Raw genomic sequence first — 25549 nt, forward strand, 5'->3', positions numbered from 1 at the left:
GATTGAGTTAGCTTACAGCTACCCAGCTGAGAACTGGCAGACATTTGTTGCATCAACTTTGCAGACACATTGAGTCAATAAATGTGATGAAACAGGAGCAGTTGATCAACAGCAAAGGCAACATTCAATTAATTACCAAAGGATCTCTGTAAATGATTGCTGAGGGTCGTGTGATGCTGTGTTGATCCTCTCTCTCTGTGATTACCATTCGGTCCTTCTGGTCTTTGTTCAGGAAACTGACCCACAATCAGATGCTTTAGAGACTCAAGCCCTGGTGAAACACCTCCATCCTAAATAGCCCTTGACACCTGATATAACAGCAGTTTGTCTCTGAAGGCTCTTTACGGTTCCAGGGGAGGGAAAAGGCTGCGTAAATAACTGTTTGTTCTCTCACATGCTGATGAACAGGAAGCAGCTGGAAGCTAATTGTTGTTTTGGGCTTGTGATGAACCTAAAAATATACTCGCAGTTTGAACCATTCCTCTGCAAAGATTTTATGAAAACTTTTCGTGAAGCTTTTCAAAACATGACTTTTTCAAGTCATATTTTGGAGTTAGTTACTCATTTTTAATCATTAGACATGCACAGTAATTTATTGCAATTCTAATGATAAAACCTCTTTTTAAAAGTAATGCTTTTTGAGAATCAAAAACGGATCTGTCTACGTGTTTTTTGTTTTATGTCATCATAAAAAATTCTATTTTTGCATTTGTCTCCCATCGTCCATTACATATAAACAACTGTGTACCCATAACCATATTTCTCCATGGAAACACTTGACCATTATGCACTTCTTGTATGAACTAAACAAAGCTCTGTGTCATAGATTTTGCTTTGCGTTATTTCTAAGCAGTTCAAGGTTTAAGTCCTAGTTCAGAGTCACCACCTCCTCAACAGTTCATACTCCTATTCCATACCTGCGAATAAACCGGTTTACTCTGATGAACCGTTGTGCATCACTTATTTCTGTTGGTAGAATATTTTGCTTATTACTTTCCGACAATTGCATATTAAGACATATTTCCACTGGTTGTGGTTGTAACCATTATGTGACTCTCATGAAATATGACAGATTGTCACCCCTCATCCTACCCAAGTAACTGAACGATCTCTGGTTGGTAAATAATATTTATTGAAGCCACATAACCATATTTTCCTACAATTATATATGACTAAAATTAAAATTTTCTTAAAAAAATACTTTAAATTGTCAGTTGTTAAGGCAACTGACAAAATCCCTTAAAATGACACATCATTAATATGACACACCCCATGGCAGACTGCCAAATGTCCAAAAATCCAAAGTGATGAAGAGAAAGAGTGACGGAACATGTATAAGAATGTATGAATCCTTGTAAAGTATCAATAAACTTTTATGTATCTGGTTGTTAATGGAGATGAAGCTTTAATCTTGCTGTTCACCAGGATTAAGTCAGATTTCTGCAGATATGTAGGAAAGCATCAATGTAGAAAATGTATTTAGTAATAACCATTTATAGAAACTTCTTACTGGAGGTCTTACAGTGGAGCAAGACCAAACACAGGAGAGTTTTTAAGTCTGCTTTAAATCAAAATAGTTCTTCATTGATGTCAAAATCAAGCTGACTAAAAAGGAATATGATGAGCTTCCTTTTAAACTAACAGAGGCATAGACTTGTTAGAGAATAAAAAATGTTCTTCTTCTTTATTATGATAATAATATCTGACAGAACTGACTCTGTAGTTTTTGGGGATTTTCTTTGGCATCGTTGAAAGGTTTTATGGGGGCTCATTGATCTTATGTAAATTCTTAAAAGGGAAGCTATAAGGCGAAGATAAGTTTCTGTAATGTTTATAATTTTGGATCTTTTATCTGGGGGCGTGCAGAGCATTTATTTCTGATGTTTGAAAGTAGCTGAACTTTTGGTCCAGGTTTTATCAGGACCTGTACCGGAAATAAAATCCTTACCCAACATTCCTCAAACTTCATGTGACGTGTTCCTCCCCCACAATAGAGCAGGATATCTGAGTAGATAACTTCCATAAACTTTGGTCTAAAAAAAAAACAGCCTTTCCTGTTAAAACCCCTCCGCCTTCATTTTTTTTTTATTTTTTTTTTATACCCTGATTACAAATTTCTATTTATACGCTTTGAGGGGAAATAATGAAAACCAGATGAGCGTGGGGAGGAAAGCTGAAGTAGGTCTTTTTGGTGATGAATGTTGTGGAAGGCGATGACTGTTTATATCTTGCCTTGCCAGCAGAGATGCCCTGGCTAAGAAAAGGACTGCCCCAGTGAGGATGTGTGGACTGGAGGTTCCATCGTGACTCATTTGGTAGTCATGCATGTTTGTACTTTGGTAGGCCCCCTAAAAAAACCCTAAAGCTGCAGTAATGGACCAGCCAAAGCTGACAGCATTACGTGGGCGTGTAGAGCTGCCAAATGTACTCTGAAACAAGTGCAAAAAGGAGGAAGAAGGGGGGCGGTGTCACTGTTTGAGTCACATTTCAGTTTTTCAGTACAGTGGAGACAATAAGTACTGAACAGTATCAAAGTGTTTCTCAGCAAATGTATTTCTAATGTTATTATTGACATGAAGTCCATCACAGATGTCGCAGACAATGAAAGTAATCCACAGACACAAAGATAAAAATAAATTACTCTATAAACTTTAAGTCATGTGTAATAAAGTGGAATGGCTTAGTTACTGAAATGTAGCTGACACTTGTTAGAAAAGCCTTTTTTTGGTAATGAAAGCCTGAAAACACCTCCCTGATAGAGAAATTGATTCCATGTGTTGCTTGTAGTTGTGCTTAAATATTAAATGTTGAAAGGATCTTTTCTAGATCCTTCAAGTTTCAGTTCTTTCCGTCGATTTCCTTTTTGATTTAAGATGGTTGACTGACTGGGCCATTCCAGCAGCTTCAGTTTGTCTGAGACCAGTTGAGAGTTTCTTGTCTGTGTTTGGGATCATTGTCTCGTAGAAAAAAAAAACTATCAGTGTTTCACCTTCAGCTTAACAAGTTTTTAAATTTTTCCTTTGTTCTTCCTTAAATTATATAATGTCTGAACCATATGCTCAAAGACTGTCCCGACCCATAAAATCCCCAATATTAGTACGCTTATGGGTAATGTGTGGTGCCAGGATGAACATCCAAATCAATTTTGATCTCATCTAACCAGACCATGTTCTCCCACTGTTGTTGTATTGTTTAAGTCGGCAGCTTAAGCAATTTGAACATGTTTTTTTCTTCAGTGGTTGAGTCTCGAGCAGTGAAAGTGCACAAAACTCACTGCAGTTGAGTATATGACATGTTCCAGTTATGTTTTTAGGCCTTTCTCTCCATGAGTGCTTCTTGAGTCCTGGCAACTCTTCTGATTATTCATTTTGCAAGGAGCACTGAATCTTTGCTAGATTGTGGTTAAATGTTCTTCCCAATTCTTGATTATGAATTTAACAGCGCTCTCTTCAAACATTCATATACTTAGAAATACACCTATAACTAAAACAATCTGTACTGGTTATAGGTGTATAACCAGTACAAATGGTTATATACCTATAACCTATTATGAAAATGATCTAGTGTGATATCTTGGTGTTTAGAAACCCTGTTAATTTATACAGGCTGTTTTTTCTTTTTTTAAATACTAACAGATTGTTTCTTAAATTCAATGCCTTTTTTTGTATTTTCTTCTTCAAGTGTTCAAGACTTCTTTTTATTCTATTTTACTACACATAACCTACTTTATGGGATTAATTGTTTTCATATTCAGTAAGTATGGATAACATAAGTTGTTACCAACATACAGGGTGAGTTTGGAACATATTTACTGAGAAAAATGTTTAGTATTTATTTTCCCTGATGTTATTGCAAACTCTTACTCCTTAGGCCTCACAGCTAACCTGATTAAAGATTTTAAAATAAGTATTGTTTTCACTTAGGTTGGAAAATGCTATGTAAAGACTGCCTTCCTGTCTACTGACTCCTGAGTACAGTTTAGATCTCCTCCATACACCCCCAACCCTAAATCTGTACGGAGGAATTACAGTGAAACTTGACAAAAAAAAAGAAAAAAGAAAAAAGAAGCCTCCTATTGTTTGCTATCACCCAGAAGCCAGGAGCAAATGGGGGGGCTCAAATTACCAGACTGAAAGGTAGCAGGAAATTGACAAATCGCTAATCCACTCTTTAACTATTCAAGGCAACAAAAGGTACATTCCACCAAAAGTGCACTGAGGAGAGAAGGGCCCATTTGGGGAGGGGGGATTTGAGTCTGAGCAACAAAACAAGACACTTCCTGTCTACTTGGGTTTTAACTTCAAGAAGAACCATTTATTTCTAAAGTGCTGAATCCAAAAATCCCCAGACATGTTTCATGTAGGACAACATCACCACCATGTCGCAAATCCAGCTGGAGGACATTTCTGTTCTGTTTCCAGAGGAATCTCCAGGGTGAAGTGTACGCTTCCCAAACTGCTGTTGGTTCTTCCTGACCAACCAACACTCAAAGTGATGATCTCATCCCCTGGGGGCCTGGAGGTGCAGAAGTGTGTGGGTGTCAGTTAGTAGCTGTGGGGGCTGGAGGGGTCAACAGACTTCCAAAGTGATAAATTCACTAACAAAAAAAAAAAAAAAACAGGAGTAGGGGGGTGTTTGGGTCTGGGTGGTGGCTGGATTGGCTCCTGTCGTTGCCTTTAGTGCAGGAACCGTGCCATAAAAGCAAAGCATTGATAGCCTGGGTTTATTATCTTTGAACAGGTGGCTCCAGCTACTCGTAATGGTCGCTCTTATTCCTGCAAGGCCTTCCTGCAACGTGGAGACCATTTGGGAAATTGGGAATAGCCCAATATAGCCGCACTAAAGTTTCGGGAATAAACTGCAGAGCATAGTTTTGTGGTGACTCGTTTGGCTGATGTGAGCGACCCACATAGTTTTTGTAAAAGAATAACGTAAAGATGCTAAGCTAATCATTTTAGTGACGTGCTGTTTAAATTCCAAGCTTATTGTGGAGAATCACATCAAAAAAGCCTTTCTGAGAATGTCAACAGTTGCTTTTCAAGTTGCAAGACGTTTGTGCATGTTGCTTTTTGTGCCAGAAATCCCCTTCACAAACACAAACACAAACACACACACGCACGCACACGCACACACACCCACACACACACACAATTGCAGAAAACTTCTTCAAAATCAGTCACAAGTCCCATCTTCTCAATCAAGACACCACACAGCACCATATTTTTCATTAATTAATATATTTTCTGCATTAAAGTTAACATAGTTTTCTTTTGTGCCACCCTTTAATTTTCAGTAAGTATTTTTTGATATTTTGTTATATTCAGACATGAGTAAATTTAAGACTGTCTCTTGCAATAAATATCATAAAATAATAGAGCTTCACATAATAAATATTTTTTTACAACAAAAAAAAATGTTTGACAGACATTTTTTTTCTTTTCTTTTTTTTTTTAATATCGCCAATTTTTCTTTTGGGGCGTATACTTTTTACACATATAAAAAAGAAACATGGGAAAATGCCACAGAATGAGTGTGAACAGTCCAGATGGGTGGAAGGAGAAACATATCCAAGTGGAGAATACTATGAGATGGATGTGCTTTTGTTAATGCAACACAAGCAGAGGAGCCACGGCTTTACTGTGGCAGCAACAAACCTGTCTGCTACGAACACCAGGTAACAGCTACATAATCGCCCTAAAACAGATCGTCCTTCACAGATTTGGTGGGAGGCAGCCCCCAACAGGCACAGGCCGGAAGAAACTGCCAGCCTCAAACGGAAGAAGCATTTTTTTCATTTTTAATTAGAATAAAAAAATAGTGTTATTCAGGGAGCTGGGGAACAGACAGAGAAAGAATTAAGGCAAACACTGGTCTGTAAAAACATGGTCCTGATCCAGAGAAAAGCACAAAAAAATAAAAAATAATTGAGTGGTTTTCGTTACTCCTTTGTAGCTCCTTCGTGTTCTGCAGCCAGGAGAGGAGTCATGTGGGAGGTGCTTGATAAACATTAATCTGTGACTGTCACTGTTTTTACTGTCATCATATGATCCACATCGGGAGCGTCCTGCACGCATTCACAGGAAGCGATCAGGAAGGTTTCTCCTGGCTCTGTGGGGCCCAGCTCTCCAGTTTACAATACACAGTGTTGGAGTTCTTGCAGCGACAGCCGGGCCTGTTGACCCGGTCATAGCAGCCCTGGCACGCCTTCAGACAGCCCTTGACAGGTGGGTAGCATAGCAGACAGGGGAAGAGTACCGACATTAATCCCATGCACAGGAAGCGGGAGCAGCAGTGGGAGCGCGACAGCGAGCAGGGGTGGTCAGCGCATGAGTCCCCCTCGTCATCGTTGGAGCAGTGGTAGAAGATGCCTTTGACCAGGCACATGCACGTGCCGTGCTCCAGCGCGCTCTCCGCCGAGCACAGGCACTGGCCGTTGCAGGCCAGACACGAGGGCAGGCTCCTGGGGGCTGTGCAGTCGCTGCACTTGCACTTCCCACAGCGCTCGCAGATAAACTGGTGGCCGGCGGCGGCCGCTGCGACCCCAAAGTCCGATTTCCCTTTGGTCGGGGGCTTGAGCGGAGCCTCTGGGGGTGGCTGGTGGAGGTGAGGTCCTTGCTGCGGCTGTAGCAGGAGTTTGGGTTTGGGCTGAGTCCGAATGGGCAGCTCTGCCCGGTGGTGGTGCTGCAGGCCCACGCCGGGTCTCATTGGGGGGGAGCGTGTGAGGAGTCCCTGCTCAGAGGAGGCGCTGCTGTTGCTCCCCGAGCTGGCAGCACTCCCTGTGCTGGTGGAGCGGCTGAGTCCCGGGGCCCGGGGGCCTCCGTACTGTGGCCCTGAGGCCACCACCACCACGCCACCCCCACCGTGGTGGTGGTGACCCGACGGCTGGCGCTCATAGTTGTTGTTCACATTGACGAGGATGACCTCATGGGTCCTTTCTTGCTTATCCTGGGGCCTGGGGGCCACACGGGGCGCTGGGGGCCTCCGCGCCACCGAGGGCCCCTCTGTGTACTCATTGCTGGAGCGGATGGCCTTGATTTGTTCCAGGGAGAGAATGGCGGCATGCTGGAGCTCCCGCTCGTAATCCGACCTCTGCCGGGTGTCGAGGGAAGGCTGCTGGATCACCACTAATGATCCGGCGGGGCCATGTTGACTTTGGAGCTCCATCTGGGGGGATCACCACTTCCGACATTCACCGTGGACATGCATTGGAAAACCTATCCGGAAAAGGGACCAGGGAGAGACAAAGGACAGAGGAGATGTGATCAGATTGAGCTCACACTGGAAAACACACAGTGCCCTTATGGAAGAAGGGCAAAACACATTTCTAAGGAGTTTTCTGGTTGCCGAAACACAGCACTGTTATCTTATTATCATTATTACGAAATTGCATCATAAAAACAGGATTAAATTATGTCAAGTCCATATTTCTCTTGTAAACAGTCCTTAACTTCTGATCCGGTGAAGTGAGGAGGAAAAGTTGAGTATTAACGAGACTTTTTGAGACTTTTCTTCCCAACACACACAGATCCAAACTTCAACAGGCCCTACAAACACTTCCCCTCCTCATTTACATTTCTATGACTAGTTAACATTTAAATGCAGCGCAGCGACGAAATGAGGACACGATCCAAGGGAACTAAATGAGCTGCCTCACTTAGTATTCTATTACAACACCGAGGAGAAGCTCAGAGACATGGGGGGCAAAACTACAGCATTGGGAATAAATAAGGTCAGGGCAAATTCACTCCGTTTGGGAGGGATGAAGGGTTAAAATGTGTTTTGGCAAAGTAGATTTTGGGAGTTATTATAGTGCAAATATTTCCCCTGATGTGCATGTTTACACCATAAATACGGGCAGGAATTTGAGTTTTAGCCTTCAGGGTGTTCTGAAGCAAACGTCAACCTGCAGGAGGCCGAAAGGCAGCAGGACTGACACAAAAACACATAAAGCCTTTCTCTGTCTGCTTCACTCAACACACTAAAAAGATCGACTTTTTTGCTGTTTGGCAAATAAACAGAAGTCTTTCATGGTCTGTTCTCCTGCGTGAATTCGCGCACCTCGTTAGGATGATCGACGCAAAGCGCGTTTATCTGAGCAGAAAGGAGAGATAAAAGCGGGATCCCGTGGAAAACACTCGGGAGTCAAGAGATCAGGACGCTTCCAGAGACACGGAGGAACTTATGAATGAAAACAACCGCCGTGGGTGGGGGAGGGGTGTTTATTACAGTGCAGTCACGGAGAGACACGGGCATGGAGATCCATCAACCCAACACTGTGAAAATGTTACGGAAAGTCCGAGCATTCATGCGCAACTGTGCCTGGACGTTCAGATCGGAGCCCAGCGTGCTTCCTGCGCTTTAGTAGACCAACAAATAACCGAAAACGCAACATAAATTACACAAAAAACCCGACAGGAGAGCGCTTACCTATATGCAAGCATCCATAACGTGGAATCCATCAACCAAACAATTTAGCAAAACTCCATCCAACAGGAAAAGGTCAATGTCCAACCGCGGACTGCGAGGTCTAACGCATAACATTGAGTTTGATAATCCAAGATCGAAAGTATCCCTTTTACTGCGTTATTCCTTTTGTTTTCGGTGTCTGCGTGGAGAAAAAGTTCAGCGCTGGGTGCGCATGCATAAATCCACGGTGGAGCTCCGATGAAGAAAAGACACAAGTCACCCGTGGGGAGCTGCTACGCACTTGTGGAGGCCGATCTGTAAATGCGAGTTAAAGGAGTCCCGTTGGAAGAGTTGCAGAGAAGGAGGGGAAAAAATCACGTCCAGGTGGAATGCGAGCTTATATCCAACACTGCTGGGAGCACCGACTGCGTGCTGGCCTTTATTTCTAGTTCAATCTGCGCGGCGGTGCGGAGGAAGGAGCAGGAAAAACAAAACGCTGCGTCCTGTGTGCGCTCCCTCCAGCTCTGTGGGCCTGTTCTGCACTGAATGAATGGGAACGAAGCGCTCTGTGTTTGCTCCACAAGCCAACTCCCATTGGCCATTCACGGCTCTGAAAAAGGATACACCGCATCCGCTCCTGATTCATTGGGCAGATGTGGAAGGCCGGCCGATGGAGAGAGAGGGCGCGCTGAGTTAAGGTGGAACGGGTTTTCCATTCTGAGCTGAGGAAGAGGAGGAGGAGGAGGAGGACCAGGCAGCGGCAGAAACAACTACTTTCCGATTGTTATGATTAATGACATGAATGAGGTTAATATGACTAATAGTTATGTAATAAGCGCCCCGGGTGGTTTATTTATATCATCTTTCTGCTAATATTTGCTTCATAGTTTAAACATTTTTAGAACTCTTGTACCAGTTCTGACATTTTTTTTAATTTATAGTTCTATTACTTACAGAGTGATATTAAATTTTCATTTCTGTTCATTTTCACGTTAATTGCTTACAAACTAATGAAATATTAAGATGTAAAAGTGAAAATATTACAAAAATGATTACAGAAACAATGTTTCAGTTAAAGAAGTAGTCCACTCACTGATGCTCCTAATCCAAGGCACGTTAATAGAAAATTGTGTGGAAGGAAAAAGTGTAATGCACTTAAAACGGGGGTTTTGGTAATGTAGCTACTGTGAAAACATACCTGTTCAAAACATTTTTTTCCTTCTTTTTTTTTTACTTATTTTCATCATAATGCTATGGTATGAATAAACATTTGCAATTAAATGGACTTTAAAATCAAACAAATGTTATTTTTGATGTTTGAAACTGTAATTAAGATTAGCTGTAATTCCTAATACAATATTTAGTATCAGTCATTATTTACATATAAGGTTTGATTTACGTGGAAAATGGGCTGAAAATTTGCTGTTGATGGGATATATAAAATTTTTACTATAAAATATTTTTCAACAGAGTAGCTGAAGCTGATTACAAATGAAATCATTTATTGTATTTATAGAGATGAGTTGAATGAGTTTATGTCCATTTTAAGGTCACTGTTATTGGTTGCCCTGTGTTGTCTTGATTTGCATATTGTTTTTTATCTTAATAGATACCATTACTAGAACCAAAAGGAACACCTATTTGGGTAGCTAAACAAAACTTTGTAGTGATTCTTTTACTCAGAAAACTTTGCTTCCCAGCAGACTTCTACGGGTTCCCAGGTCAAATTCACCTCTCACAACATGGCGGACACACTCATGTTTGAAGGAAAGCACAATGTTATGTCTACTCTTCTTTGTCTGTGACTGGGATATTCCATCTCTTAGAAACATAAGAATTATGGCTAGAGGGTCAGCTTGAGCCATTACTGCCTCTTGTGATGTCATCAACCCTAATACACAAAAGCTGCAATTTGCTTTTTTTTTTTCGGCTTTTTTTTTTTTAAGAAAAACTTTGCATTTTGTCAGGTCTCACATTGAAAATCCACATTCAATCCCCCAGCTGTAGTTTTCACGGTCACTGTTCTCTTTAAACAGCTCAGACTTCATTTGCGTGGCTTTCCCAACAGATTTATGGAGGAACACATCAACAGGATGTCTTCTGAACTCCCTAGAATGTTCCCATTGCGTATTCATGCATGGCATCAGAGGAAATGAAATGCGTGGCGGTGAGTTTTATGCATCATGCTGAAGTTCCGTTAATGTGCTGATTTATTTTTTCTTGCATGAGGTGGAAACGGGTTAGTCTGAGACCACCTTAAAAAAAAAAAAAAAGCAGCCCTGCAGCCAGGGGGAAAGACTCTGCCCCCTCCCCTGCGCCTCTTTGCTGCCACCAGCCCCCTCCCCTCGCTCCTCTGTTCCTGACTGTCTGCTTTGATTGGTGTCGCGGATGTGCTACATCCGGATCCATGAGAAAAGGAAGTTCAATACAAAGTCAATTTATCCCATTCAAATGGAAAAATCAATAGATGGATGACCCCGGGCGCCAATTCGGGTCAGCAAATGCTTAGGGGAGAAAACAAAAAACAAAAAAACAAACAAACTTGAAAAGACCTATAGGCTTTAAGCCGAGAGTGAAGCGAGTTTGTGGCGCAGTAATGAGTGGATGTAAAAATCCAACCTCTTGGTGATACAGCAAATCCCGCGACAGATGGCCGCCTGGATCCCCACTCTTAGTGGTCGGAAGTGCGGACGGAAATCTCACGATTACAGCAATTAGCCTGTTTTCCATGTATGGATGAGATGAATATACCAGCCGTGACCGTTTTTCTCCCCCGTGGTTTCTGATCTGCAGCTCCACGAAGCAAAGTGTAGGAAGCAGAAACGCACCAGGAAGGTTAAGAAGGTTATTATTTTATTAAATGCATTAAATAACTGCCTGTGAGCACTTCAATAAAAAAAAAAACCAGTGTATAAATATACACATTATATATATATATATATATATATATATATATATATATATATATATATATACATATCAACTATTGAGCAGAGTCACTATAGGATGTTTATATTCTATTCCATTTATTGGTACCAAACTTTGGCTACTTTAAGGAATGTACTTTATGTGGATTTCATGTAACAGACCAACATAAAGTGGTGAAAAGAAAGGAATACAAAGATGTATTTTACTAATAGGAGTTACATGCATTTGTGTTCAGACCCTCATGTCAAAACTTTAGAGAACTGCATTATGTTTCACTTACAGTACAGTACTTCTTTGTGAAGTACTTTGTGATTTTAGTCTGTGAAGACTGATATAAACTTTATTTACTTACATGGTAGCAGCTTTTGTACATCTAGAGGCTAAAAGTTTGTCCACTGTTTATTAACGATTCAATAACATACATTTTTAAGCCTCACCACAGATTCTCAATTGCATCTCAGTCTGGATTTTGACTGGACCATTCTAACACTTGTATATGCTGTGATCTAAACCACTGTAGCCCTGGCTGTAGCGTTGTCATCCTGCTGGATCCCAGTCTCTAGGATTATTTTTACAGCCCCCTGATAGTTTTTTTTTTCTTTTTTTCCCCAGGATTCTCCTATATCTGCCTCATCAATCTTCCCATCAACTCAGCCCTGGCCCTGCTGGAGAAAAGAGTGATACTGGCATCACCATGTTTCACTGTGGGGATGTTGTGCTTAAGTTAATGGCAGTTGACATTTTATTTAGGGATACCAAATTTAAGTGACACAGATGCAAATGCAAGTGACACTTTTCACATTGCATGAAAAATTTTGAAAACTATGCATATTTTCCCTCTAACTTCAGTGCTACGTACTACTTTGTCTATCAGGTAAAATCACAATAAAAAGCCCTGAAGTACTTTTGCAAGTTACTGTAAAGTACTATACAGCATGAAATTTAGGAAATATTTTTCTTATCAAACATGAAAAAGAATTACACAAAAATTCTGTCACAAAAACAGTATTTCAGGCTTCATGACCGTCACAAAATATCCAGTTTTATTTTGTGTTTACACATTTGGATCAAAATTCAGTACATAGAATGCAAGTGAATATGTGTGCTACTGCAGTGTCGAAGAGTCCAGAGTGACGTTGTCAGAAGAAACAGAAGCCGCTGTGCTGCTGCTGATAGCTGACATACGACTGGATGAGCGAGTCGGGGATTCGAGGCTTCACCGTGTTCAGGGCACTTTCAAAGTGTCTGGCCTCGATGTGCGCAGCTTTGATGTCCTCCTGCAGGGCCAGGAGGGCGGCCTCTCTGCATACTGCTGTTATCTGGGACAGGAAACAGACACAGACATTCAGCTGTCAGGCTGAGCGGTCAACTTCACAGCGTCACATGATCGACTTCACAACACAGGGCTGCGGTTCACACCAGGCATGGAGCTACAAAAGGCTGAGCGACAAACAAAAACATCCAGTTGAATTTGCTCATATAAATATCTAATACAATGATTTAATTTTTTATGTGTTAATTCAGATCTACATAAACAATATTGTTTAGATTGATTTTTTAAGCACACATCGCTTTGATCATCAGACGTCTTTGTCACCTGGTTTTGAAAACATTACAATTGCAACCCTAATTGGAAAACTGGGCAATTAAAGTTTGATCAAGAGGAATATTTAAGAGATTTTATTGCATGGTAAGCCTGCAGCTCTCATTAACAACCATGTCTTTGGCTAGGCACTTCTCTCTTTGCAGTGGGGGACTGCACTAAAATGTTCGGTTAGTTTTATAGCATAGCTTCCTTTACGATTGAGCTAGTGCATTACATACGTCACCGCCAACATCATCAGTTGGGTAAAATCAAATCCAATAGTTTAAAACCTTAAAAGAGTTCATGTCTGCAGGATGCAATTATTTCTGAATAGCTGAGGGTCCAGACCCTTTTTATGAAGCAAAGTGTAGAAGAAGGAGCTGATTTTTACCAGGATACATTCAATCTGACTGAGAATGAGGTTTTTGACATAATTATCAGTCTCCAGATGTGTAAAGGTGGTACAGACAAAATCCCCAAGACCCACAGCAAAACATGCAGCAAAAGGTGTTTCTATTAAGTGTCAACTCATTGAAAATTGTTTCTACTTAACTTCACAATTATGCACCACTTTTGGGCTGGTCAATCCCAAAAATTTCAAATAAAATGCAACAACATTTTTGGCAATACTGTGGCAAAATGTTCAAAAGTTCAATGGATAAGTAGTTCAGTTTGACTACAAATGTATCTGTTTCTTATGCAGAAAGAGGCGATGTGACAGCTTTTGGTTTTACAGCTTTTTGTCTTAAATGTAAGGCAGATACACCAAAGTGGTTGTTGATGAACCAAATTCTTTTATAAATATCCTAAAATGATCCTCAAGCGAAATACTCAGCCATCCCTACCAGAGTCAGACTGTGAACATGTAGGAGACAGGAAAAAGCACTGTCAATTGTTAAAGCACATGACGATCAAGGCGTTTTTCCAAAGCTGGAGAGTAAAGCAGGAGGAGATGGAGGTCTGAACGCGCTCAAGAATGCTCGCAGCATGCACGTCTCGGGACAGGTGCTTTGCAGATGTCAGGATGTGAGAGGCCTGTTTCCCCCTTTCTTCTGTTTCAAGCCAATGAGCTGCAAGATTCAGGCAGGGTAAACACGCAGGGCCGGGTTAATTTTGTATAAGAGCTTCCCATCATTCAAGTCATTTAGGCCTGTCAGTAATAATGATGCAAAACAATGAGGCTATGCATCCCCGCCGCCTGTTTACAAATGCAGAGTGGCGACTGAGAGAGATGCCACATGTTGAACAATGAAAGTTCACAAAGTTTCCAGGCAACATCCACAAACAGGAACAGACAAACACTGCCGCACAATCAAACTGCAATTTCTTATTTATGCAGAAGCTTCTGCAAGCCGTGGTGGGGTTGGAGCGCATTCGACTGTTTTGTACCACGCCCATCAGGTTTAATAAAAAGCTATCTGAAATACACAAACGGTGTGTGAGAAACACTCACAATCCCTCACATTCATCCTGTTCTGCGAAGCCGATCAACAACTCAGTGTTTCCTGCTGAGTGTTTGCTCGTATGGACCTTAAAAAACACCAAGCCACAAAGGCAAACAGGACGAGCAAAAGAGCCGGGCTGTTTGTAGATGTGAAGGCATTCCTGACCTCAGGCAAAAGCCCAGCATTACCTTGATACCCCTAAAGATGGGCCCCCCATGCTCCTGTGTCGGAAAACTGGAGGAAGGGGGAAAACTGCAAATGCACAGAAATGGTATGTGTGTGTGTGTGTGTGTGTGTGTGTGCGTGTGTGTGTGTATGTGTGTGTGGTCGGTGGCAAAGATTGCTGACTTGTGGCAGGCCAAATAAATTGCAGAACTCTCTATTTTAATGTTATTGCAATGCAGACTTCATTTTTCAGTCCCGTCATAAATTCTGTCAGCAATCACTTAAATATATGGAGCGGGCTGAAGCGATGCACTGCGCTGGCGACTCTCCAGTGGGCGAACACCAAGCTCCTGCTGGTGGCACGCAGCCAGTCATAAAGCAAAGCAAACCCAAAAAAAGTAATCAAGAGTCTCTCAGTTTGAAGGTAAAACCTGCTGAGTCATGATGAGGACAGAAGTTAAAGGCCAAGAGAAAATTTTGATGAGACAGCAAAAACCAAAGTAACACCTTGTACCCTAATGCCGCCGTCGTTCTACCAATTTACTGTAAACAGGAATATCTTCAACATTTTCACTCAAATATATATTCTGGCAAGAGACTATAACAAAAGTCTTTCTTTGTTAGACTATTTTCTCATGTCTGATGTGAATTTAAGTATTTACAGAATTTCTACACAATCATAAAAATTTCTAACTTCTCAGATAGAAATTTAGAGAGTTCTGAGTTTTCGTATTTAATTTTTACTTGGAATTTATTTGAAGCGTCTGAAATCCCTTCAGACATTTCAAGATGGAAATTATAAACATGGATGGATGGGGAGAAGGAGATGTTTCTGTAGAACAGGAAGTTGTTTCCTTCGTTATTGGCTTCCGAATATGGGGTAGAAAACAGCAAAACCACATGAAGTTCAGCAAAGTAACTGATACATTTTAGTACAAAAGATTTGGTTTTACAAAGACAGATCCTTACTTCCCAGTGGGAATTCTTTAAATACTGCAAATCTGGCTAATTTAATAATATTTATAATATTTAATGAAAGTTTATATTCATTTAGGTCTATATAACTCTGGATCGGATGTTACTTTTCTTGCACCACAAATGTGAAAGAGCCGGCCAGATATTTAGGCCTAATAGCTGCTTAGTTCAAGTTTAACTAATGACAAATGTGCCTAGCATGGTTTTTGGAAACTTTGCTATATTATCATCTAATTTATAGCTTGTACTTTGGCCTGAATGTTGGAGTTTGGACACTGAAGTCATTTTAATGGGGTTATGAAATGAAACTGGGCTGATTTTCGCTCAGTGCCGCAGGCTGTTGCTGCTCCAGCCAATAGGGAGCCACAACCCAGAACCCTGAATACAACAGCAGCCTTTATGCTCTGCTGGTCACTGGACTACAGTCACAGCTACACCCTACATCACGCTGCTTCACTACACACAGCAATACCGAGCTGAACAGAAGACACTGCATGCACAAAGTGATACATGGCAGCATGTTGAGGTCTGCATGGGAGGTCCTGTTGTTGCAAGATAAGACAACTCTCAACCAGAACGTATAAAACAAGAGAAAATAGTGGCAAAACATTAAGCAGGAAATAAAAAAGAGTTTGAATGAAAAGACTGTGCACCATCTGCTTCTATCCTCTAATGCCAGGTTATAAAAACACCAAAATTTATCCTCAAGCACACAGAAGATCCCACATTACTTATTAAACAATAATAAAAAGGAAAAGCTGAGTTTAAGTAACTATGTATACCCTATGATTCAACTGTATGATTGACTCGATCTCAAACGAGGTCATAAGGTCTGAAGAAATTTGTTTCTATGCAGGTTGAGAATCGACCAGAGCATTTCAATCAGGTTGAGGATTGGGCTTTGACTGGACCACTGAAACCCTTTGATTCTTCTATTTCTCAATGAGTAACAATAACAAGAGTTCTGGTTGTTTTGGAAACTGTGGTTGCATAACAAGTTTAAATCATCACACACAACACAACAAATCAAACATCTAAGTTTACTTGAAATAAGATGCAATTAACAAACAAGTAACTTTTTAGCAAGATATAGGAGCTTATTTTAGGTCAATGATTATTTTATGTTGATGAAATAATGCTTGTTCCACTAGGAGATTATTTCACTTATAAAAAGGGTAAAATATCTTAATATAAATGAAATAATCTCACAATGGAACTACAGTAATACATTTTAAAATACATTTTGAGAAACTCTTTACCTTGAACAAGCTTCTAATATATTTTTGTGTTTTTGCAGCGAACTCCTTCCCTACCGTGCTTAACAGATAAATGCGTGATTTGGATCAAAGTTTACTGTTCCAGAATCATTTTGCAGCTTTAAGGTGAATCTGATGGAAAGTTTAACAGCTATCTTAAATTTGTCAACATCTATCAACAGCCTTTCTCTCTGTGGAAGGATGCGACTCTGGAGCACAGAAACTCCTTTTATACAGCTCTTCACATTCATAAGCCAAGTGCATTTGATCAGAAGCACCTGGGTTCTTCTTTCCCAACTAAATACTTTGAAGAAGCAAAAGTGTGCATAGTGTTTCAGTGCTTCTAAGATTTAGTCATTTTTACTGCATTCTGCAAGGTAAAACCCTAGAATTGTTTGCATGAAGACTGCAAATATGTATTTTTGCCTGCAATATTTTACCCGGAGGAGGAAAGAAGCTGCACCAGTTAGAGGGCAACCTGTTCAGCATGACAAAAATAAATCCTTCTCAAGGTGTAATGAGAGGGGGAAAAGCTTGTGACTGCTGGCAGCACATACCAACGTTCTCAGGTCAAATCTGTCTGCCGTACTTTTCGCTTCCTACTTCAACAAAGGCGCTCAGTGAGTGTATCAGACGGCCTTAATGAAGGGCTTGTTAGCCAGGCTGCTGGCTGCAGATCCACTAGACCTGGAGTGTGTGTTTACTATCAATCCGCCCTTGTGTCTACGGCGGGCCACATCCACTCCTCCCGCAGCCCCTTTCTTGAGCACACAAACGGTTACATTTACAGGAGCGAGCTCCGACAACTCCCCCTCTGCTCCGCCTCCCACCAAAAACCTCTCCTCCATCACTCCACAAGTCCTTTACACATAACCTACGGTGCACACGCCCTGGCTGACACATAAAGAACTGCATGTGTGCAAACACTCATGCAATCAATTGCATTTGGTTTATTAATCCAAGTTTTGAAGGAAATCTTTACGCAACTATGCATGCATGCACAAACACAAACACATACTCCCCCTACAGCGCACACGACATGCACACGCTACATGCACACGCTACATGCACACGTTACATGCACATGTCAGCCTGCTTGCAAAGACTTGCATTCTTGGGAAGTGTTGAGTAAACACATGTGTGCTTAGCAAAAATTTCAGTCATTCAACCCTCAGACTTTGCAGCTAAAACACAGTTTTAAGATTAGAAACGATAAAACCACAGAAGAAGAAACATCCCATAATCAGACCTTTTGGTATAATCTCAGTCTGTGGTGTTTGCAGTACAGGAAATTACGGATATAATTTCTTTAATCAAGTGAATGTTCAAGGCATCGCCCTGGAACAACACTTTCCAAAATTATATTGATACAGGAAGAAGTGAAAGAGAAACAGAAAACTTGAGGTTCAAATATTAATTCCAGGGATTATTTTGGCTTTAGTGGGGAACTTTATGCTTTACATGAATCACTCTCCTAAAATATGCCCAAAGAGCAACATATTACCGCCATCCAGCGTTTAAGTAAAATTAAAAAATACAGGGATGTGTTGCATTCAATTTTCAGAGAGGAAATTAAATAATACTTAAATCAAACAATGTTGGGGGTGGTGGAGCGCAGAGCCTGAAGCCTCGACCAGAAATAAAACATTTCATCCTCCAAAAAGGCTGAGAGGAAGTGTCTACAGTGACATGCCTCGGCCAAGAGAAACAAGGCCTGACCACAACTCCATGTGAAACCTATTTAAGATTACAAGGCGAGTGAGAGGGGAGGTTAAAGAGAGGAGGTGAGGTTAAGCACGGAGGGAGGAGCGTCATGCGGGCGGGAGAGAACGGAAACATGGCACATGATCATAAATAGCAGAGTCGAGTGCCTGAGCCGTGGATGAACGTGAGCATGCTTGTGCTCCCAGCAGAGGAATTTAGGCTCTGCAGAGAAGTGTGATGATGAAATAGAGACCGTGTGAGCTTTCGTCACCGTATTAAAGCCCAGACAAAATGAGCAGAGGGAAAATATCTGATATTACAACAATAAATTATCCCTAGATGGATGTTTTTCTATTTAAATAAGGCTAAACCGTAATGTAAAACATCAAATGCCTGACACACAAAAACATGTGGGAGTCTACATTTCTGGAGAATTAATATATGACTTCAGTGGAACCTGTTTGACAACACGAAGTAAGCAAATATTGCAACACACCAAACCCCGAAGACACATATGCAAACATTAGGAGGGGTATATGTGTTCATTTCAGCCTCAATGAAACATTTTGACCCGTGGTGAATTTAATTCCTAGAAGTCACTTCATGTTATATCATGTTCATGTTTACTGTGGAAATATAACAGTTAAATGTACATAATATACAGTCCAGATTAATGATTTCTGGTCTGGAATGAAATTAAATTCCCCCCACATATAATAAAAAAAAACATAGAAGTTTGTTTCTCATCTCCATAGTTACTATTCTAGTTTCTAGAAAACTGGAAGCATCAGGAGAAACCGTTGATGAAGGCTGTCTGCTACCGTCACTGAACAACTTTGTTGAAATATGGCTGCTTATGAAAACAGAAGCATTGAAAACTCAAGGTGTTTTGGCTCCTTGACAGGTGTTTTATTTTGTATTGCAATGTTTTGCTCTCTCATCCTCACAATTAAAAATAAGGACAAAATTGTCTCTATTATCCCGAGGACACAGTTAGAACTTAGTTTTTCGACTTTTAAAATCTGATAAATTGTAGATGAACTGATTTTACACAAAACAAGGTTATCAGTTCAAACAGTACAAACAGTACAAAATATATCAGTTCAAACAGTACAAAACAAAGAAAAATGCATCATAATTATTATAATTATATATAACTACATTATATAAAAGTACAAAAGAATCATTAAAACTAATGAAACTGACAGGTTTTATGCATAATGACAATGTGACATGCCCTGTTAACTGACTCTTGCTTGTGTTTCGATACCTTTGTGGGATAACACCATATCCTCTTGTGATTTATGAATGGCCAATGGGAGGTCAGAGGTCAATTTTGCAGGGTTTTAGATTGAAATGTTTTGTGAAAGAGGCTTACGCGTCCCCCCTACCACAGATTATGATAAGTTAGTCACTTATCTAAGTGACTAACTTAGATAAGTTAGTCACTTATCTAAGTTAGTCACTTAGATAAGTGACTAACTTATCTCTTAGCATAAGTTAGTCACAGTCTGTATGTCAATAATATCTATGAAAAAAAAAGACAGAAATAGCAACTTTGGAACAAACTACCTAAAAACCTGAGATGTGCCAAAACCTTTGGATCTTTTAAACCAAAACAGAAAAATAATATTTAACTACAGCTTTTTCATAACGATGTTTTATTTAATGTCTATGTAAGCTGTTTCAAATCTACAGTTTAATGTTTCTTACTTCTTACACGATGGCTTTATGACGCTACATAAATAAACCATCTTTGCCTGGGGGCCACACCAGGCAAGATCGAGTATCTCAACCTTTAATTTATCTATTTCTCGGAATCCTTCCAGCTGGTTAGGAGCTGAAGGTTGTTGCAAACCAGCAGTGTCGTATAGTTCTGAGTTATACAACTGACACCTCTAACAGATTGGAGTGTGATTCAGCTCATATTACCAAATAAAAAATAATGTGTAAAGCACAACACAATAATTGAATAATAATTATTATTTAAGTTGTTTTTCATTTATAAAAATGCTGGAAATGGGAGCTTTCTGCTTAAAACTGCTCATTAACTTCTATGTAAGGGATTCAGGTGTTGTTCCACCAAACCCTCAGGCAATTTTTGTTTTGGAAAGAGCCATGTGGGATCGCACCTGCGCTGAGGCCACACTGTGTTATGATTATGTCTATGTGTGTGTGTGTGTGTGTGTGTGTGTGTGTGTGTGTGCGCGTGTGTGTGTGTGTGTGTGGGAAGGTGGAGGGGGGTACAGTTGGGCCTCTGCTTTGGAGGGGGCAAATTTGTTCTTGCCCTTTATTCATACAAACAATAAAACACCACATTTTCCCCAGGCTTAAGGAAGGCAGAAATGGCATATTTACCAAACACGCCCACACTGAAACGGTTTGGGTGTGTGTGTCTGTTTAGAAAAGTCAATGCAGGTAAGAAAAACCCCCTTGTGTCATTAGAGCTCATTTAAATTGATTTTTACTGCCTGTTTTGCCTTTAACATTACAGAAAATAGACAAATCCTTAGTAGTGCAACTGGAAAAAACAGCAATGAACTAACAGTGCACATTCCTTCTGAAATTTAATTGCTATGATAAATAAAAGAAAAGGAAATAAAGAAAGTTAAATAAACTAAAGGAATGGTTCATTTGCATCAAAAGCAAAAGACCAGAGGTATATGTGAGGGAGTAGCTGCCTTAAAAGAGCAACATATTTGTTTTACTAGGTTAAAACAAAAACTAAATTATTAGAGTTGACATTTTTGGTATCTTAAGTTATGAATTAGTGCTTAGCTTTAATAATGGTAGTCATATATCTCCATATGTATTCTCTACACCACTAGTGTTTCAACTTGTTAATGAAATCACAGTTTACTTGTAAGTCCCTATAGACTACTGTTATAGATTCACCTAAAACTACCACACAGCCAAGGTGGTCTATGTATACTACTAATGCCTGTTGATGCAGATTGAACACATACCAAGGATCCTAAAGGAAGCACAAACATCTGCCTTCCTTCTGCTCTTGCCTTTCCCTTTTAAAGAGTAAACTTAATTCCTTTATATTTTAAATTAAAATTGTATTTTTTAATCTAACCTTGTCAAATTAAATTTAAGAGCATTCTCATTCTTACTGAATACATTTAAAACATATTAAATCTATATTCTGCTGTAACAAGTATTTATTTGAGGCCCGTGATGGTCTTTGGACTCTAATTCTGGTTTCTCTTTTCAAAAACTTTAATGATCAGGTTTAATCTTAATATAATAAATTAATCATATTTTATATTTTTTCCTTCACTATATTTTTACTCTTGCCCTCTAGCTCAGGTTCTTTCTCTCTTTTTTGCCCATTTTCTACCACATTATTATAAACTGTGTGTTGGGCACGCTTGATGGTTCATATTTCCCAGAAAAAAAATCCAATTGGTTCTTCACCATGTACTTACACATAAACCACAGCACAGGCTTTATATTTTTGAAATGTAAAATTAGGGCCGAATGGAAGCCTCCTCTGATCCATGGCTCTGTTAAGGGCCAAAACAGCCTCAGAGCCTGAAACAGAAGGGGAACTGTTTTCTTTTTTAAACCTTTATTTAACTCTGTCAACTAAAATAACATATTCACGCTGTCAGGAGCCAAAAGGCCTGTGGGGTGGAAGTGAACTGAGGGGTTTGAGGAATTCAGGAGAAAGGTGTTAATAGCTTTTTCCTCGCTTCCTTTGTTGAACACTGATTGTGTTTTCTTTATCAGCAGCATCTGTCTGAGCTACTATGGGACTCTGTCAGTGGTCAGCCACAAGAAAATAACACACATAAGTCCAGACAGTAAAGTGTATTTTGGAGAATTGCTCATACATTCCACTACAGCTGACATATTCATTTGATGGCTATATTATGCGATCCTGCAAGGATTATGTGGCTATCGAGAAGGGAAGGATTGTGTTTCTTCTTGTACATTAATGTTGCACATTTTGTACCGTCACTATTATTTATACAATGACACTTTTTGTGTTTTTTTTCCCCCCTTCTTTCTTTTAGGAGCTTGTGTCCTTGGTGATAAAAATCTTTGCAACAACAAATACCAGGCCATAAATCAGACAGACAACACACAGAGCCAGAGGAGGAACAGCCACAACCACAACAGGTGTTACGGGGAAACCATTTGTCTTCCTGTGAGAGTGGTTTTACTTGTGCTTGTGTGTCTGTCATTATATAAGACTTTATGGTTTTTAATTGTTGGGAAAAGACTTCTGGAAAGTCTGGACGCCTATTCAGACTCAAATTCTCTAAAAGACACGAGTTCAAGAATATAAATTGAATATGCAGCAACACAGTATAAAGTTCAACATTATACACATTTGTGTTGCTGAAAGCAGAGATGCTTTCACCAATTCAACAGTTTTTTAGAAATATTCTCAGATCAGACTTGAACCAAAGTGATCATCTAACACATCAAATTATTATTGTTATAGCTATATTAACCCAACTTTTAACATCTGTTTTGCAGGATATTGAATTCAAATGTACCATTTACCATTAAAAATGGATTACCTCGAACCGATGATAAATCTTAGAAAGAACCTAAGTGCTTTTATTTTGTAGATGATAGTTTACATATATTTATCCTTGTGCTCAAATTGGCTACTTCTTTTTACACAGTTCTTCTCCTCAGGCTGCCTACAAACACTGTTATTACTAGTATTATTATATATTTGTTGCTTGACAGCAGCATGGGGTTGTGCTGCACAAAGTTGTGCAGCCAATCAGAAGAATTCATACATCCTAAATACATGTCTCAGCGAGCTGATCACACTGACTTTCAGAAACCTAAAAGATACTTTTTAAAAATAAATTAAACTTGAAGGTGGTCATTATCATAATGCTGCAACATAAACAGGTTATTATGAATCATTAACAGCCTACGCTCTGCAAAAGTCCCTGGTGATTACTACAAACGCACCCTTTAAGATGACAACTAGTTATTTATATACACTATGGTAACTCAGAGGGGACATGAATAATAATTTACTTAAATAATCAACACTTACCAGCGTAATTTAACCCCTGATTACATCACACAAAGAATTTATAAGGTACGAGTTCCAGATGTCGAATCTGCGTTCAGTCTTTAGAGCCCTGTCCAAATCCAAATCTTTGATTCTGAAACTAAAATGTCTCTTTACAGACAGGAAGATTGGGAAGATGGGAGGGGTGGGAAGATGGGAGGGGTGGGAATTTATTGTATTACTTATCGCAAGAAACTTCTCATTATAATGAGAGATTTGATTGATCATTTTTGTGATCAATTTTGATTAGTGACTTTTAAAACACCCCATATCTGTTCGTAGTGTCAGAAGAGTTAGTTTTACTATTTTCTGCACTGGTTGTTCAATAAGAGTATCAATACATATCAATACATTTGAAAATATAATTATATGCAGTTGCTGTGTGAAGTGTGTAGGTTTTGTGGCTGGTGCCCTAAAGAGCATATTAAAATTGGCATGTTTATTAAAAGCAGTATTTGTGTTTGTGGCACTATGACTTCTGTGCCATCCAGAAACCATACAGTTGCCTATAACAGAAATAATAAATAGTGCTTACCTTTACTTTTACTGTTATCACAATAGAGTACTTTGATAAAACTTGAATTCCATAGAGCTCACCCCTAGTAAAAGGTAAATCTATTCAATATTTAATATTGAGCATCTTGCACTTCCTGTCAAAGTGCAGGATTTACTTGCTCTTTCAAGTGTTTTGGTAAAAAAGGGGTTAAAGGAACCGTTGCACCACTGGTTGTTAATGGATGTTAAACACGCGTGTCCAAGAACACCAAGTAGCTCTGGAGAGAAAAGACCTTCATGGAGTCATGGTTGAAGTCATCCATGAAGATTTATTTTTTTAACATAGCTGAATGGAGCTCAGGGTGCGGATGTTGCAACATCGTGAGATCACGTGCGAGAGCGCCCAGCAAGGTTGGTGCTGCTTGCTGGTTATCACCACCTCCATAATGGCAACTTCCACTTCTGAGCTAAACGTGGCCGCGCATGGGAATCTTGTTTTTTCTTCCTCTTCTTTTTGTCAACAAGTTGTCAACGTCTGCCAAGAGCTCATTACTGCAGTGTTTTTGCACTCTGCTTCTTAGAGGTCACATATCAATCAAGCTCCATGGGGGGGCACGGGGGGGATCCATGAGATCCTCAACTGTAAATATTATTTCAGTCTTCTCAGATTCGTTTTTGAAAAAAATATATGACATTAACTGAATAAAACAGCAAATTAGAAGAGAATATTTTTCATGTTAATATGGCAAAAACACAGTTGAATGGATTTTTATGCCAAAATTTAATGTATTTCTTCAAACTCAAATTTTCAGGGTTCTCTATACATTTTCAGCCCGATATAAAAGTTTACTATGATATCAAAGTTTATTATAGACATTTCTACATAGACAGACAGATAGATCGATGCTAGATGGTTAGATGGATCGATAGATAAGAAATAGATGAAGACTTGCATAAAAGATGGATGTATTGATGGATGGATGATGGCTTGATGGAAAGATAGATGATTGATGGATGAACAGATGGATGGAAACATGAAAGGAGGATGGGTGGAAGAATGGGTGAATGAATAGATAAAGGGATGGATGGATTGATTCTTGTCTCCTTTTTTTGGAGTTCAGGGAATCGCGAGGAATGTCAGAAAACAATAAAACTAAAAAAACATTTTGTTCACAGATCAAAATGTCTGTTTAGTACCAAACCGTAGCTGATGTCTGCTTGCTGCCGGTGTCGATATTAAAAATAAAGGAAGGAAAAAAATAAGAATTGTTGAAAGCTGATACAGCCTTGGTTTTTCAACAAAGCAACAAATGAGGCCAGACAAAACTTCATTTATCTAACAGGGAGCAATAATTCCCTAAGGTCTTTTCATGTTAGGGCTTGAGAAGAAGAAGAAAAAAAGAGCAGCACAGCATCACACCTTCTTTGAGGAGCAAGTTTAGCCTTTCTGTTTCTTCTTATTCTTCTAACAACACTGTGATTACAGTATCAAATGTTGCTTCTGTTTGGAGGACTTGACGACAGAGGTGAGGAAGGA

General features: G+C 39.7%; 2 protein-coding genes across 2 annotated transcripts in view; both read right to left on the minus strand.

Annotated features, from left to right (window-relative positions):
* Positions 1-5218: 5218 nt before the first annotated feature.
* spry1 (sprouty homolog 1, antagonist of FGF signaling (Drosophila)) lies at positions 5219-9123 on the minus strand. Its single transcript, XM_007550964.2, has 2 exons — positions 8428-9123; positions 5219-7214 (listed from the first exon to the last, which is right to left on the minus strand). The coding sequence occupies exon 2, from the start codon at positions 7162-7164 to the stop codon at positions 6088-6090; it is 1077 nt and encodes a 358-aa protein (XP_007551026.1). The 5' UTR covers positions 7165-7214; positions 8428-9123; the 3' UTR covers positions 5219-6087.
* Positions 9124-12061: 2938 nt separating this feature from the next.
* afg2a (AFG2 AAA ATPase homolog A) overlaps positions 12062-25549 on the minus strand; it is a 109332-nt gene continuing 95844 nt past the window's right edge. The window contains exon 16 of the mRNA XM_007550965.2: positions 12062-12653. Coding sequence (XP_007551027.1) covers positions 12474-12653 — 180 coding nt within the window. The 3' untranslated portion in view covers positions 12062-12473. The remainder of the gene's footprint in view (positions 12654-25549) is intronic.

This window comes from Poecilia formosa, unplaced genomic scaffold (assembly GCF_000485575.1).
Source record: "Poecilia formosa unplaced genomic scaffold, Poecilia_formosa-5.1.2 Scaffold39, whole genome shotgun sequence".
Taxonomy (NCBI): Eukaryota; Metazoa; Chordata; class Actinopteri; order Cyprinodontiformes; family Poeciliidae; genus Poecilia; species Poecilia formosa.

Bases quoted from the DNA above. Each gene is read 5' to 3' on its own strand.
- spry1 (XM_007550964.2), bottom strand. From the start codon at position 7,164: ATGGAGCTCCAAAGTCAACATGGCCCCGCCGGATCATTAGTGGTGATC.